This window comes from Acanthochromis polyacanthus, chromosome 3 (genome assembly GCF_021347895.1).
Source record: "Acanthochromis polyacanthus isolate Apoly-LR-REF ecotype Palm Island chromosome 3, KAUST_Apoly_ChrSc, whole genome shotgun sequence".
NCBI lineage: Eukaryota > Metazoa > Chordata > Actinopteri > Pomacentridae > Acanthochromis > Acanthochromis polyacanthus.
Genome location: NC_067115.1, coordinates 31,650,305 through 31,668,463, shown reverse-complemented (window position 1 = coordinate 31,668,463; position 18,159 = coordinate 31,650,305). Strand labels below are relative to the sequence as shown.

The 18,159-nt window shown below is 41.8% G+C and overlaps 1 protein-coding gene across 1 annotated transcript in view; it reads left to right on the top strand.

Annotated features, from left to right (window-relative positions):
• Positions 1-405: 405 nt before the first annotated feature.
• The window catches only part of lcor (ligand dependent nuclear receptor corepressor), a 143,511-nt gene continuing 125,757 nt past the window's right edge, over positions 406-18,159 (top strand). The window contains exon 1 of the mRNA XM_051946208.1: positions 406-716. Coding sequence (XP_051802168.1) covers positions 620-716 — 97 coding nt within the window. The 5' untranslated portion in view covers positions 406-619. The remainder of the gene's footprint in view (positions 717-18,159) is intronic.

The window sequence follows — 18,159 nt, the reverse complement described above, 5'->3', positions numbered from 1 at the left end:
CCCGGAGAAAACCCACGCACGCACAGAGAAAACATGCAAACTCCATGCAGAAAGATCCCAGGCCCAGCCCGGGATTTGAACCGGGATCTTCTTGCTGCAAGGCAAAGGTGCTAACCACTACCCACTGTGCAGCCCAGATTGTATCAATAATATACATAAATACACATCCACAATTTAAGTGAGATCATTTATTTCTACTTAAACAATACCAAACTCCAGATCAGTACATATGTGCACACACACACACAGACCTGGCCATCTTGTCACTGAGCCCCCCCTGGCATAACTCCCCCCCCCCAGATTGGGAACCACTGCTTTAAGCCATGGTAAATTTGGAGCACAGGCGCCATGCGCGCTGCACTTCTACACAACATTAAAACACACAAACATCCCATTAATCGACCAATGACGGCTCATCCTCGGAGATGCTGGGAGAAATGCAGGGGAGGGGGCTGCTTCTGGTGGGTGGGACGAACTGAGCGCTATAGAAAGGGGGATGCTGCAGCCCAGTCCCCTTCATATCGCTCTCCACCCAGCCCTAGAATAAAATCCACCGGTGACGTGCGCGCAGGGAAGCACCCAGCAGTATGTGCGCGCCCACGGGAGGGGCCGATAGAAAATGGCGAGTCTGTGCAAAAGGCAGCAATGCACGATAGAGAGGCGCGGCTTTCGGCAGGAACTTGACTCTTGGAGGCACAAACTCATTCACTGTGTAGGTAAGCTCGCTTGGCATTGTGTGTGTGCGTGTGTGTGGCGTGGTGCGGGGGCCCGGTGGGCGCCGGTAACGCCGTGTTTTCGCTCAGTTTTTGGGAAGTGTAAAGAGCCGAGGTTGTAATGTCCACCGGAGCGCCTATAGGGTCTCCGTGAAGCTGTCATTTTTTTTTGTTGCGCACGGCTGTTGCCTGGCGCTGCCCGCCTCCCACCGGACGTGTCCAAAAAAAATTCCTGCTCCAAGTTTCTGCTCCGGTGTCGGGAATGTTTCTCACCTGGGCACTTTTGTGTGTGAGCTGTGTGACTGTTGAGGAGTGTTTCATCCACAGGGTCGCTGGTTTGTTGCCACCGGGGCTGTTTTATACATTATTCCATAGCTGTTTATTTATTGTAAGCAGGGCAGGTCACGTGTGCAGATGGAGCTGCGCATCGGCCAATCTGCTTCCCCGCTATAGGCCGGCCCGTGCCCGTGTGCGCGCCTCCGGATTGAGTTTTTTTCCTCTTTTTTTAATGGGGGGAGGGCAGTGCGCGCTCTCTGTCTCCAAACATGACGCCCCCTCCTCCTCCCTCTTCCCTGGAAATCGGCTTTTGGGAGCGCGCTTTGCTGCATTGGGGGAAATGTCAGTGGAAATCATTTTTGTATTTTAGGGGGAAGGTAGGGAGGAAAGAAAAACCTCGCCGCTCGCCTCCAAGTCCTGTTCTGTACTTGTTGAAACTGCGCCCCAGGATGCTGCGGAGAACTCTTGAGATTTGCCCTGCCGCTGTTTGCATTTAAAAACATATTTCAGATTTTTTTTTTTTAAAAAAGGGAAAAAAGACATGTAAGCATCCGTCACTGCAGGGACAGTTACCTGCAGCGGCATGTGTCAGTCTTTGTCTGGCTGGATCAGCTGTTCACCTCTTCCTGATTTACTTGGTGTTTTATTTTGGATTTCTCATCCATGTATCTGTTTCACCCCCTCCCTCTCTGCAACCCTCCATTTGTGGTGTATTTCATTAGCTCAGTTTAATCCGATTACATCGACCTATCCTGATGTTATGGCAAGATTATCATCCACTCTTCGCCTCTGATCTCCTAACCTCCCCGGGTTTCCTCGGCTCTCTGCCGGGCCTCCTAATCTGCCTTTAATCGTCGGTGTGAAGCAGCAGCAGCAGCAGCACTGGTCGGTCGGGGTGTTGCTGCTCCACTTGTTTTTGGATGCATCTAGATGTTGCACGTTGACCTGTCACCTACTTACCTATCCGTCCGCATTATAATAACTCACATGGCCTGATTCCCAGAGAGCCAGCAGAGCTTTTTAGTGAAGCAAAAAGTGAAAAAAAAAAAAAAAGAGAGAGAGAAGGGATGGGAATGAACAGGTTGGTCATCTCTGACCTTCAGCTGATGTGATGAGCATAAAACCATCACAAAAGAAGGCAAGGCTTATCCTCCCCTTCCTTCATTTGTTCTACATCTAAATTATCTTTTTCTTTTTGCTCAAAAATATGTTTTGTGAGCTTCAATCTCTAGTTGTACATGTTAGTAATGATAGCGCTGCTGCTTTGGGTTCTGCCTCCATCCATATTTATAGTATAATTAGTGCTGTATAAATGATTTAGTGGGTCACTGGGTTCCAGTTAAAAGCAGCAGAGGATGATATTGGCCCCTCCCTGAAAATGTAACACAGTTTGGAGGGTACCTGTAATGCGGCTGGAAAAAAATGTTGTTCAGATCATTCACTGCGACCGTAAGTCCCTGCAGGGATACAGTAATGACAGTAAATTAGCCAGAGATGGCCTAAGTATGATAAACACAACGCAAGCTCGCTAACGTGTGCCTAGAATCCACATAGCGAGCTCACAATGAAACCACGGTGGATGCAAACACCAGAAAGCCCAACAATGAACTCACAGTTGGATGCTACAGCTTGCTTTAGCTCTGTGTGTGTGTGTGTGTGTGTGTGTGTGTGTGTGTGTGTGTGTGTGTGTGTGTGTGTGTGTGTGTGTGTGTGTGTGTGTGTGTGTGTGTGTGTGTGTGTGTGTGTGTGTGTGTGTGTGTGTCTTTAGTTCAGCATATTTCTTCATTACTGGTTGCTGACATTCATTGGTTTGCAATGCGTGACGAGTTCTAGGGCCGAGCGCAGCGGTGGCCATCAGCTCTCAGATTGAAGCCGACATGTTTGTGTGTTTGAAGGAAGAAACTGTGAGAATTGGAACATTTGAAGTGGGAGAATTTCTTCCAAATTACTGAGTCAAACAAAAACAAACAAACTCTAATATATTGATGATCCGGCTACACAGTGGCTTGGTGGTTAGCACTTTCACCTTGCAGCTTGAAGACCCCCGGTTCGCGTCCCGACCTTCCCAGGATCTTTCTGTGTGGATTTTCTCTGGGTTCTCCGGTCCAAAAACATGCTGAGGTGAATTGGTGATTCTAAATTGTCCGTAGGTGTGAATGTGAAGGTGATTGTCCGTCTTCATATGTAGCCCTGTGATAGACTGGTGACCTGTCCAGGTGTCCTCTACCTTCACATAAAGTCAGCAGGAATAGACTACAGCTCCCCACGACCCTAATGAGGACTAAGTGGTGTATCGATGATGGATGGATGGTTTTTAATGTTGATCTTCGCACCACATTATCTACACACTTCCACTTAGAATAAATCTTAGCACCACATGCAGCACTACCACAGTTTTCTCTTGTGCCAACAATTTGGGAAAGTAAGTGCAAAAAAGAAGGTTCACAAAGACATAGTTTACCCAGTTTGCTTTGGAAAGACTTGACTGACCCACACAGAGACTTGGGCAAGGATTGATAAGGCTGCTAAATGATTAAGGATTGCTATGTTTTTGTCACTTTTGTTAAATGACAGATATTAAGGGCACAAAAGTTATTTTGTGGATTCTGATGGTCGCCCTGAGTGGCACACAGCACCAAACTGTACGGATTTTGTGGACATTGAGACACACCAGGATTTGTTATAGTTTATCCAATAATCAAATGTCTTTTAAACATTTTCGACTGCACAAACTTGTTTCCAGTCTGAATCTTTGTGCAGGCTTCGATTGCAAGAACTGCCACTGTAGAACCGTTTTTTGGGTTGTCCTTTGGAGGGAAAAGGGATTCTACCAGGGTAGATACTTCAGATTGACTCTGCAGGTCTTGGCGCTAATTGGTTAAACTCATAGAAGACAAATAGTGAGAGGACCTCTTGATGCCCTCATCCAGTTGCATTCTTCTCCTTTGTATCATCACCATCAACAATGTCAAATTTACCACAGAGGCAAACATAACAAACCTTCCATTGTTCTATTTAATTTGCGATACAACTAGGGTTAAGTCCAGTAACTACGATTTGTTGTTGCTTTGGTGCACCCGGAGGTAATCTTTGGATCCTACACTTCAATGGAAAAAGGCTGAAAGGGCAGATTAGGGGGCCATTCCTGTAAATGTTTGTGTCGTCTAGCATCTGTCCTGAGTTCTGAGATAACTTACCATAGATGGGCTGACCACCGGTAAGCTCAGACTGAGTTAATCTTGTTGACTTGGTGGAGCAGTCTCTTCATGTCAGTGTCTCCTCCAGTGTTCAGCCACAATGTCAACAACTATATCTGTCTTTTGTTTCTGACTGTATGGCACGCTATAGCTCAGGTTGCTAGGTAACGTTAGTGTGTGAAAGTTGGAAAGGTCAAGTTCTAATTCAGTCTCCTTACAATAACGGTAAAGAACTTCCAAACTCCAAAAAAAGGACAACAGTGTAAGAACAAACGTGTGCTGGCGTGAAAATTCGTGCCTTTACCAGGCAACCTGTTATTTGGAACATATCGTTAACCGTGCTTGTGACATTTAGTTGAAGAATGTTGAGTGAAAAAGATGGACATTTTCCACTTTATTACAGTTCACAGTGATGTGCATGCATGGACCTTGTGGACCCAGTGAGCCTCATCCTCATGGCCTGTGCTGCACTGATAATAAAGTAGGGCCTATATGCCAGAGAAAGGTTAACATTATTAGTTGGTAGCAATTATAGCCCAACTGCTGATTCCTTTGGCACGTATTCTGGGCAAGAGAGTGGAGCTAATTTGATTGCTGGAAGGTTGTGGCAGTGCTGGAGAGAGACAGACTGCGATGGAGACAGAGGGAGAGGTGTGAGTCTGAGCAGCAGATTGCTTTTTTACTTCCAGCACTCCTCTAAACGCAGCGCTAATGCTGTTGCCTGAGTTCGTCAGCTGCAGATTCATCGTGTAAAGTTTTGAATACGACGCTCATCTAGAGAGGTGGAAATAAAGCACACGGTGCCCTGTTGATCTGAAGTTGTTAGTCACTGGTTAAGAATGATCCCTGGCAGGGTTGGGCTGCTCACATGTACTGTACAATGAGACAATAGAAACTGGTCAACAGTCATTGATTTTGCAATATCATGCATATTGGTGTGGCACGTACAAGCATGAACAAATGATTTCATAGAGCATGTTACAGAAAATGGGGTAGTTTAGAAAGACTGTCATCACACAGTTTGTCCAGCAAAGCAGCACATGTAGCTGAGCAGACAGTGGTGCGGAGTCTAGCTTTGTCTTGTTGCAAACTAGTTTCAGAAATACGTTACACAAAACACAAAAGAATATTGATTCAACCTTTATTTCACCAGATAAATCAATTCAATTCAATTCAATTTTATTTATATAGCGTCAATTACAGTCAAATCGTCTCAAGACGCTTTACAGAACCCATATGCCTGACCCCCAGAGCAAGCCCAAAGGCGACAGTGGCAAGGAAAAACACCCTTTTAACAGGGAAGAAACCTCGAGCAGAACCCGGCTCTAAATAGGGGGGACCCATCTGCCTGCTGGCCGGGCGGGTTGAGAAGGACAGAAGAGGGCAAGGGGGAGGGATGGGAGAAGAGGGAGGGGTGAGAAAGCAAGGAAAACACAACACACATTTGAATACATGCATGACAGGATATGTGACACAGACAAAGTATAAGCTAACATTGAAAACTGACTCATAGTTTACTCTTATGATGTACGGCTCTGACATTAAACATACTCCTTATATAGCTAGCAGTAAAATTCAAACAGTATGTAAGTTAGCATAACAGTATATTGAAGGCGATGCAGAGTTGACTCGTGGAAAAAGGGAATTGGAAGCAGAGGGCTGGTGGAAGGTCAGTAGCAGCATCCCACAGTGGACATGGTGGAGACTGGACCAGCTGGTGGAACATCGACCGCAGATCTGAAGCATCCAGCTCTGGGACCAGGGACACTCGGAGAAATAGCACAGGGGGAAACAGAGTGAATGTACTGCAATAACGGTATACATATTAAATGTAAAGGTAGATAGAGAAGGGCTCAGTGCGTCAAGAAAAGTCCCCCAGCAGCCTAGGCCTATAGCAGCATGACTAGGGGCAGAACGAAGGGACGTCCAAGAGGGGGTCAGCTGTACAATGAAGACACAAGCCGAACCTCTGTGGGTCACCCAGTCAGCCCCAACTATAAGATTTGTCAAAAAGGAACGCTTTAAGCCTGGTCTTAAAAATAGAGAGGGTGTCTGCCTCCCGAACCCAAACTGGGAGCAGGTTCCACAGGAGAGGCGCCTGATAACTGAAGGCTCTGCCTCCCATTCTACTTTTAGAAATTCTAGGAACAACAAGTAAGCCTGCAGTTTGAGAGCGAAGAGTTCTACTAGGATAATAAGGTACTATCAGATCTTTAAGATATGATGGAGATTGGTTATTAAGAGCTTTATATGTCAGAAGAAGGATTTTAAATTCTATTCTGGATTTAACAGGAAGCCAGTGAAGAGAAGCAAGTATAGGGGAAATATGATCTCTTTTGCTAACTCCTGTCAGTACTCTCGCAGCAGCGTTTTGGATCAACTGTAGATGTTTGAGAGAGCTATTTGGACAACCCGATAATAAGGAATTGCAATAGTCAAGCCTGGAAGTAACAAAAGCATGAACTAATTTTTCTGCATCACTCTGAGACAGAATGTTCCTGATTTTTACAATATTACGCAGGTGAAAAAAGGAAGTCCTACAGACTTGCTTTATGTGTGAGTTAAAGGACATGTCCTGGTCAAAAATAACTCCAAGATTCCTCACAGTAGTACTGGAGGCCAATGTGATGCCATCCAGAGTAACTATTTGCTTTGAAAGCGAGTTTCTAAGATGTTTGGGGCCAAATACAATGACTTCAGTTTTGTCTGAATTTAGCAGTAGGAAGTTAAAAGTCATCCAGGTTTTAATGTCCTTAAGACAATCTTGCAGTCTAGCTAACTGATCAGTTTCATCTGGCTTCATAGATAAATACAATTGTGTGTCATCTGCATAACAATGGAAGTTAATACAATGCTTCCTAATAATATTGCCTAAAGGAAGCATGTATAATGTGAAAAGTATCGGTCCTAAGACAGAACCCTGAGGAACTCCGTGATTAACTTTAGTCTGCTCAGAAGAGTTATTGTTGACATGCACAAACTGGAACCTATCTGATAAGTAGGATTTAAACCAATCCAGTGCTGTCCCTTTAATGCCAATTGAATATTCTAGACGCTGTAATAAAATTTTGTGGTCGATTGTGTCAAACGCTGCACTAAGATCTAACAAAACAAGTATAGAGACTAGTCCATTATCTGATGCTATGAGAAGGTCATTAGTAACTTTCACTAGAGCTGTTTCTGTGCTATGATGCACTCTGAAGCCTGACTGAAACATTTCAAACAAATTATTCCTTTGTAGGTGTTCACACAATTGATTTGCAACTGTTCTTTCCAGAATTTTAGAGAGAAATGGTAGGTTGGATATCGGTCTATAGTTAGCTAACACATCTGGATCTAAAGTGGGCTTTTTAAGCAAAGGTTTGATGACAGCAACCTTAAAAGCCTGTGGTACATAGCCTGTTACTAGAGAGAGATTAATCAGATCTAACATTGAAGAATTAATTAAAGGTAAAATCTCCTTGAAGAGTCTAGTTGGGATAGGATCTAAAAGACATGTTGATGGTTTGGATGTAGAAACTGTTGAAATTAGTTCAGAGAGACATATAGGAGTGAAGAATTCTAAAGATTCATCAGGTCTAACAGCCAATTCAAAAGCATCTGTGACATTTGTAGGAAGGGCCAGATTAATTTTATCTCTAATCATAACTATTTTATGTGTAAAGAAGCTCATGAAGTCGTTACTGGTTAAAACTAAAGGAATACAAGGTTCAACAGAGCTCTGACTCTTTGTCAGCCTGGCTACAGTGCTAAAGAGAAACCTAGGGTTGTTCTTGTTCTCATCTATTAAAGATGAATAATAAGTTGTCCGGGCATTATGAAGAGCTTTTTTATAGATTACTAGACTATTTTTCCAAGCCACATACACTACCTCTGAATTAGTGGAATACCACTTTCTTTCCAGCTTTCGGGATGCCTGCTTTAAAGTCCGCAGCTGGGAATTATACCAAGGAGCAAGTCTTCTCTGAGATATAACTTTCTTTTTTACAGGTGCAACACTATCAAGAGTTGTACGCAGTGAGGCTGAAGCATTATTAACATAATAATCCACTTCTGTGGGGGTAAAATAATAATATTTGCCTTCTGATTTATCAGTAAATGTTGCTGAAGTAAACAGTGAGGGTATTATTTCCTTAAATTTAGATACTGAATTGTCAGACAAACACCTACTGTAATGATATTTGTTCTCAGCTGCTAAACAATCCTTTACTTTAAATTGAAATGTTATCATAAAATGGTCAGAAAGAAGAGGGTTCTGGGGAAATACTGTTAACTCTTCAATTTCTAAGCCATAAGTCAGGACAAGGTCAAGAGTGTGATTAAAACTATGAGTTGGTTTATTTACATGTTGAGAAAACCCAATTGAGTCTAATAATGAATTAAAAGCTGTTGTAAGGCTGTCACTGTCTACGTCAACATGAATGTTAAAGTCACCCACAATAATAACTTTGTCTGAACTGAGCACTAATTCAGATAAAAAGTCTGAGAATTGAGATAAAAACTCAGAATAAGGAGCAGGAGGACGATATATAACAACAAATAAAACTGGTTTCTGAGCTTTCAAATTTGGATGAGAGAGACTAAGAGTGAGATTTTCAAATGAGCTGTAATCAGGTTTAGGCCTCTGGTTCAATTTTAAACTAGAATGGTAGATTGCTGCTACTCCTCCTCCTCGGCCTGTGATTCGAGGAATATGACAGTTAATATGACTAGGGGGAGTTGATTCGTTTAGGCTAACAAATTCTTCCTGCTGCAACCAGGTTTCAGTCAAACAGAACAAATCAATCTGGTGATCAGTTATCAACTCATTTACTAGCAGAGATTTAGACAAGAGAGATCTAATATTTAACAGACCACATTTAATTTTCCTGTCTCTTTGCTCTGTTGAAATAGAGGTATTAATTTTTATTAAATTTTTGTGGTTACTATTTCTTTTGTATATTTTTGATTTGATTAATTTATTGAATTTTGGTGGTCGGGGGACAGACACAGTCTCAATAAAATTAACTGAATTACTGGAGGGTGACAGCTGTGAGGAAACTGCAGAGAGGTGTGTAAGACTACAGCTCTGCATCCTGGTCTTAACTCTGGGTTGTCATGCTTTAGGAGTACTAATAAAATCAGCCATATTCCTAGAAATGAGAGCTGCACCAGCCAAAGTGGGATGGATGCCGTCTCTCCTAATCAGACCAGGTTTTCCCCAAAAAGAGCTCCAATTATCAATAAAGCCCACGTCGTTTGATGGACACCACATAGACAACCAGCGGCGAAACGACGACATGCGGCTAAACATGTCATCGCTGGTCAGAGGGTAGTAACCTCTTTTTATTTAAGAGTGACCTGGCCAGGATGGAAGCTTTACCCAAAACCCACATCAACACAGCATCAGGCGCACAAACAAAACACAACCAAATAGAATAACTGTCAGTATTATGGAAAAAACAGATATACGTGTGACAAAAATGAAAGAATAAGAATGATTTACATTTGCATTGACAACATTTTTTCTTAATGAATCCATTTGTGAAGTAGTTGCTGATTAATATTCTGTGGATTGACTAATTCAATAATGGACTAATTGTTTCGGCTCTATAATTAGCAAGCCTTATCTCTGTCACAAGATTAGTTGCGCTGGTGCTTTGATCTGTGCGTTTCCAGTCGCTTTCCTTTTGTTTGTTGCTGATTAATGGATGAGTTGGGGGGAGGGAGTTGTGGTGATTTTGTGAGATGATTTGACAGCATAGGTTATAAAGTCAGCAGACATATCCTATGGTTACAGTTAATGCATGATGTGCAAGATTGTTGATGATTGCTGTTGGTTTGTCTGTCTGTCTGTTAGCAACATTACTCAAAAAAAGATGAACGAATTTGGATGAAATTTTCAGGGAAGGTCAGAAATGACACAAGGACCAACTGATTAGATTTTGACAGTGTTCCGACTTGTAGTCTGGATCGACGGATTTTTTTTACAGATTTCTATATTATTGTGAGATAGTGACACGGTGTCACCGTAACTATGACAACAAGTGAACACGACATCAGTTAACTGCTGACGATCACATGATTGTGATCCTACTACAAATCCACCGCTGCGGACTAATTGGGACTTATCCGTCCAAAATGATATAAGGAAGAACTGATTAAATTGTGGGGGTGTTTCCGAGTCCCATCAATTCTCTCCACCACCTACAAATTTAGGTCATGCGATTCAGTTTCCATACATAATGTACACGTGCCTGTGTTTCAGTGTTAGGCCATTTTGTTTGTGGCTATATCTATATTAAATGACCACATCCTATGTTGTTGTGATTTCTGCACATCAATAACTAAGAAACAACAGCTGCATTTCAATTAGAAAATGCTGCATTTCTGACAATGCCATATGGGGGAATGAGCAGCCTTGGCGGAGTACTGCGCTCTCTGAGTGCATCTCTAGTTAATTTTGGTTTCATGTGTCAATAAATGAACAGGTCCTCCTGATTTCTTTCCATTTATCTGTCTATCTATTTATCTGCCTGCTCCTCTATCTGGTGCCTCGATTACTCACTGTACTCGGTGTCAAATCCTTGTCTTATCAAGTCGACAAAATCCCTCCATCCCTCCATCACGCCTCCCTCTCAGAGCAGACAGCTTTTATTTCAGTAATGGACAGATGGACGCCCCGAGAGATCTGCCTGCTACTTTCTCATCTTGCTAATTCTTTTCATGGGCTTTCTGAAAAGGAAAACAAAACATGGCACATTTATCTGGAGCTGGTGGTGGAGCGTGGCAGCGATCCCACCCGTTTGACCAGACCGGATGCCAGCACTGTAAATCTCTCCATACACTCTTCATTACACATGCATGCACACACACACACACACACACACACACACACACACACCCACACACACACACACACACACACACACACACCTTTTGCTGCAGTAATATGTGTGTGTGAAGCGGTCTCAGGGGCCGATCCATGCCAATCAGGAGCCTCTCTTTGGGGTTGGGGGTTGACTGCAATCTGTGGAAAAGCAAAATACACCAGTGGCACTAAGTGAACATCGACAGAAGGCATGTATGCATGTGTGTGTGAGAGCCTTTATTTATCCAGAAGACGTCCACTGAGCGATGTGCGTCCAGCATCGCATTCAAACACATTAATCTGAAGTGCCAGCAGGATTCAAACTGCCGTCATTCTGGTTTCTTCTTTTTATCCGACAGCCCGAATTTGTATCTAAAGACAAAACTATTCATCTTGCTTTTGTTTTGCAGTGCATTTAGAAAATGTGACAGCTTTAAGCTATTTTTTAGTCTCTGGAGAGGAGGAAGACAGCTGACTTCCAAAAAAACCAAACATATTTTGTGTGGATGTTATTCTGTTTTTTTTAATCCTAAAGATAAAATCACTGCTCTGTTGTTTTGCTCCCCTGAGATCTTATGCATGAAAATATAACGTAATGCTGGAGAGGCTAATTATTATCTGCATTGGACCACCTTCAGCAGAAATGTTTGTTCCTTAAAAACAGCACAAGAGGCTGAAAGGCTTGTTGTTGTGGGTACTCTGTGGGTAATTAGATAAAACCGTGCAGCCTATCGGATTAACTCCTAAACAGTCCTTTTCTGTTGTTTAAATTGGTTCATTTAGAGCTAAAATCCTCAATTTGTCAATTTTGTTTAATTCAGTTAATGGTTCCATCTACGTTTTGAGCAAACAATCGGTCATTTATCTGATTCCAGTTTCTGAAAAGTTAATTTTCACAGATTTTTCTTAGATTTTTTTTTTTCCTCAAAGAAGCAGTTTGAAAATGTCGCCTTGGAGCTTTTGATGCAGATGAATCACAAATGAAAGTACCTGCAGGCTGCAGCTCAAGTTCCCCCGTTCACGGTCACATTCATCAGCGCTGCATTCAGACATCCAAGGATCAGATAGTTTAAGATTCCATTTGCTGGTTCATTATGAAAAACAGCTCGATGCAGTTCAGTCCTGTGGCCTTCATTCCCGTTCAGAAAGTCTCTAAACGTCTGAAACCTGTATTAAGAAAAACATTTTCTTTGATTCTTTGCCCTTATTTTTTAAATTCGCTTTACATCAAAATGCTAATTTTAAAAAGACATGAATGATAAAAACAGGGTTTATAATGCGCTAATGAATGTTTAGAAGAATCTTCAACCTGAAGTTAGATATTAGCACTATGGCTCAAAGTTTGGGGTCATCCAGATAATTTCATGTTTTCCATGAAAACTCACACTTTTATTCATGTGCTAACATAACTGCACAAGGTTTTCTAGTCATCAATGAGCCTTTCAACAGCATTAGCTAACACAATGTAGCATTAGAACACAGGAGTGATGGTTGCTGGAAATGTTCCTCTGTACCTCTATGGAGATATTCCATTAAAACTTAGCTGTTTCCAGCTAGAATAGTCATTTACCACATTAACAATGTCTGGACTGGATTTCTGATTTATTTAATGTTATCCACATTGAAAAAATTGCTTTTCTTTTTAAAATAAGGACATTTCTCTTATTTAATAAAATGCTGCATTTCTGACAATGCCATATGGGGAACTGAACAGCCTTGGTGAACTTCTGCGCTCTCTCAGTGCTTTTCTTGTTTTATTTTATCTTCACTTCCCCTGTGTTGTCGTATTGTTTACCCCTTTATTGAAGGTCCATGCTGCTCGTATGGTCGCGTACAAGCTCCCTGTCTTTGTCTCTTTTCTTCCTTTTGGTCTCACCAGCGACCAAAGTCCTCCATTTCCTTAAACTTTGTACACGGCGTCCCTGACACCAAAAATTTATGTAAGTGTTCCATTGTGTGTGTGTTGCTTTTGTTATGTGAGCTACCTGACCTCCTCGGTACAGTTCTTTGGAAGCTGACGCCATGTGGGCTCATGCACGGTTTGGAGTTTGTGTTTGAAGTACACACACACACACACACACACACACACACACACACACACACACACACACACACACACACACACACACACACACACACACACACAGGACTTGGGAGAGGTGTTGAGACTTTAGAGTAGCAGGAATGTTTACTTGGACCCGCCTTTACTGAATTCCTCTTCATTCTTCAATGCTTTTGTGCAGAAGGTCATATTTGAGCAATCTGCCTTTCAGGGTATTTGATTAATGACACGGAGGAGTCGAAGCGTGTGCACCGCTGCACCTCTGCTTTGTTTAAAGCAAACTTGAGCTTTGAAATTAAGGACATTTTTGGAATGTGAGGGCATTTTGTTCGTTCTTCACCTCTTGTAAGAGCCATGCGAGGGTTAAGACTCGGGGTTAATGGCGTAGCAGCGCTGATTAAGCCTCAGGAATGCCTTATTATTTTAATGAGCCGAGTCTCAAATCTCATGTTCTCCCTGAGAATTCAGCATTAATGGAATTAAAGTGTGTCATTCTGACTGTCATTAACAATTAATTAATATTAAGTAGCACCTCAGTATTCGTGAACAAGAGGAACCAGCTAATGAGATAATAATGGGGCTGAGCCGTCGGTTAAGCAGTGGTAAGCTGTCATGGCTCACAGTTAAAGGGACAGTCTGCTCTGAGTCACTGAAGGAATAATTTGCAGGTTTTTTCCTGATGTCTAAACTACTTCCAAATCAGACTCCTCTACTGCGATAAGAAATGATGTTTACAGGCACAACGGAAAGTATTTTATGCGAGACAAAGAAGCTGACAGATTTTTTAATTACACTTTTAATTACACTGCTTGTTATTACAGATGTAACCATGAACAGATTATTTGAAAATCCTTGGGAGTACTGATTTTATTTGCCAGCATCTTGAAAATATGGAGTGTATTAATCAAGAAAACATATCTGAGTATTAAAAGAATTATTCACATACAGCAAAATCCTGCGTATTTGGTTTTGAATTTGACCAAAGGGAAATGAATTTACTGCACTTATTAAATCAGATAAAAGTTGGGATCCCTTCTACTAAGGATAACAATTCCACGGTAATATTGGTAATCTTATCATTCAATTTGATAAACAATAGTAATTCATTAACTTAATGCAAGGCTAGATACGTTTTTGCTGAACAGTAGCTTCTGTGGCTGCGAGTGACAGTAATGCTGGTTTTATTATTCAGTGTAAAACATTAAATATATCAGCAATGCAAGTGGAGAAGAGTAAGAAAGAGAGAAAAAAATAAACCAGCCGTTACATGTGTGTAAGACGGGCAGCGAGAAAAATGTGTGCAGAAAAGCAATCGGTACAATCGAGAAAGATGCAACACACAAGAACAAGACAGACAGGACAGCTTGTAGAATCAATTTGTGAGGAATAAAAAAATATCGATGCTATCAAGCGCCGTCAAAAGCCATTGAAAACGAGCGTCACTGGAGGAGGTAGTTCCAAAGCTTTCGAGCTTCTACTCAGCCTCCTTCATCCTCCTCATCTCCCTTTCCCTCCGTCATCCGGTGTGCGAGATTGAAATTTATTTCCCATTTGGAGAGCCACGACCGTGTGCCAACTCCAGATTTTTTTCAGAAAAGGACATCCTGCTAGATCGTACTCGCTGAATTTGACAATACTGCATTGCATTAAGATCACTGATGTTACTCAGAATTAAAACCCAAAAACAGAAATACTCCATAAGAGAAAAATAAACACAAGGTAATGCCATTCAATTTACCACTTTTATAGCCTAAACAATTAATCAAATAACCATAAAAATATGAATCTGATGGGATTGTTACTTCGATGAATAGTTAGTCACAACTCTAGTCTTACTCCTAAATCAATCGTCTTTGGCTTATTTTTTTACCATTCTGAAGAGTCAAAGGTTAAAAACTAAAAAGCACTCAAGAGGGCGCAGTACTCCACCAAGGCTGTTCAGTCCTTGTATCATTTCCAAGGTGGAGGTCCAGATAAGTCCACAGCGGTGGATTTGTAGTAGCATCGCAATCATGCGATAGTCAGCAGGCAGCTGACATCGTGTTCACTTGTTGTCATAGTTATAGTGACGCCGTGCTGCTATCTCGCAATGATGTGGAAATCTTTCACAAATCCGTGGATCCAGACTATAAGCTGCATCACTATCAAAATCTGATCACTTGGTTTTTGTGTCATTTCGGAGCTTCCCTGAAAATTCCATCCAAGTCTGTTTTTGATTAATGTTGCTAACAGACAGATGGACAGACAGACAGACACACCAAGGCTGATCATCGCATAACTCTGCCATGTTCTTTGGCGTCGTATTAAATGCAAATTGACAGTGTGTTAATTACAGCTACCCTGCTTAGGTTGTGCGTTCTGTGTATCAGTTGTTGTTGAGCAGCGCCTTGAGGTAAGAGTGTAGTTTACGTGTGCGCGTTCAAGTGCGGTTTAACGTGGCCGTGTTCGTTTAAAGACTCCATACCTACCGGGCTTGGCAGCACGCCAGGCCGCTGCAGCCGCCGCCCACAGGTGCACCCTGGGAAATGCAGTTCCTCACAGAGAGACAGATGGTCGAGTTGGAACAATAAAGCGACGGTGAGGGAGAGGGTAGGAGGAGGGAGTGTTCAGCAAAGTATGCTGCTTTCATACAACAAACCCTGAGAGGACACATGACGGATGAGGTTTGCACAACAAATGACACGGAAACAATGGGCAATTATTTGCAATTCAAAGACTGAAAGGGACTTCATTATGATTTGGCCTTGGACATGAGATTGCTCTCGGAGACTCAGGTAAAACCTCCACTGCTGACTCAAAGAGGAAAATAGTGTTTTGGAACCACTGTGGGCTTTAAAGCAGTATCTTTTATTTTCATCAGATCTACATTAATTTGTGGAGGAATCAAAGTCAATTAACCTTTTCTGTAGCTGAAGTCACAGATTTCTATATAAAAAGACTTAGAACATGTTGAGGCCGAGTGTAGTTGGGCAGCTTTAATACTAGTGCTCAGATGATAAATGAGCTTCATTATTGGGGCTGACAGATAAAGATTTTCTCAGAGCTAATACTGATTAAGTGGACTTATAACCGGTATTTTGAATAAATATACATTTACAGTAAAAAAAATTAAAGCCTTAATATCAAAATTTAGAATATAGCAATCTTCAGCGTAGAGCTTCATTTTGTTTGTGTGTCACATCTGTTTAATTAAAACAGATCTTTTCAACATTTATCCTTCGGTGTTGATGGACTATTACTCATGAAGTGTAACCAATCAGATAGATGGACGTCGCTCAAGATCACAGAGTGACTGCAGATAGAAAGAGGCGGCTGCATCAGAGCAACAGTAACACATCTTCAGACTAATTTAGTTAAGTAGAAATGGGTTAAAAAAAAAAACATATCCGATCAGATTGCCAATAATTGGTTGATCCCTACTTTAGTGTAATGAAAAGCTTTCAAATATAAACAATTAAAAACATATTTAGATGTCTATGCAGTTATACAGTTTTGGTAAAATGAAGTAATTTTATGAAAACGTGTAGATTCAAAGGAGGATCATATTTGGTGCCTGTAATTTCACTAGACTGGCTGAGCTAAGTCTCACATTAAATTGCATTTGTGGTGAATCATATTCAGGAAACAATAATAAATTTACACATTAGTTTAGCGAAACAAATGAGCAAAACTGCAGAAAATGTATTTACTGTGGATCAGTGATGTTTGGCGAAACTCTCTGTACATTCCTGGTTATTCATCCAGATTCCATCCAGATTTTCATGAAATCTGTTTTCTTTAAACCTGCAGAGTTCAAGTAGGTAAAGGAAAGTAATCACAGAATAAACTAAAAAATCATTCAGAGAGCGCAGTACTCTGCCAAGGCTGCTATCTTGCAGTGATGCAGAAATCTTTAGCAAATCTCTGGATCCAGACGATAAGCCACATCACTGCCAAAATCTAATCACGTGGTCCTTGTGTCATTTCTGACCTTCCCTGAAAATGTCACCCACATCCATTAGTCTGTTTTTGAGTGATGTTGCTAACAGACAAACCAACCAATGCCGATCGTCACATAACTCAAACAGTATAGAACCTGCTGAAAGGAGGTAGCACCTAAAGTGTTGACGTTCAGTCTGCTACAGAGATACTGTAAACCTTTTGCACCAGAACCCTCGTAAACCTGTTCAGTCACCATATAACCGACTGTGATTGCCCTTTAATCAACAACTCAGACTGTAAATTTTACAGGTAGAAGGAGGTCTGTGTGTGTATTAGTCCTCACGTAAACAAATTCAACAGGAGAATTATTAACAGCCATGTTCGAAAGAGATACTGTTCTGAAGCCTTTCAAAGGGCAGTCCCCTAAAAATGCCTAGATAAGAGCAGAAAGCTGAGATGTACAGACGTGTGTGGGATTCAGGGGAGAAACCCAAAGAGTGACACAGAAATATGCATCACGGTCACCTTGTGAAAACACAAATCGTCGTGTGTTGGATCTCGTTTCCCCTCCATGGATGTGTTTTTGCTCCAGTCAGACTCACCTCCTGCTCAGAGTCTCTGTGAATAAGAACATTTGCTAAATGTCTCGCAGTGTAAAAATCAAAACGAATGTGACAGACCTGGCACCGTATGCTCACTTTACCTTTTGTTTGAGCGCTTTTTTGGTCTTCCTAAGTCTGACAACCTGTCAAGGCGAACACAGAGAGTAAAGGCTCGAGAGAAAGAGACTGAAAAAAGACTGGGGAGAAGCACAGACGTTCCCTCGCAGCGCCGACTTCTCACTTTGTGTTTAATTTCATTGTGGGCTCATTGTGTTCTTTGGCTCTTTTCCTCTCTGTACGGTTCCTTCTTTCCTCTCAATGGTTAAATATCTCTGAAGATAACCTTAACCTGAATGTTGTCATCGAGTGGTGTTACAAACCCAGAATTTTCAGGACACGCTGAACAGAGATAGAAGGGGTCTTGACGATGCCATTAAAAGCACACAGCAGTCTTGGTGTGAAGAACACAACAGAAGATCATTGCGTACGGCGGCTTCTGAAGCTGCAGGCAGTGTTGGGTTCTGACTCACATCGCCAG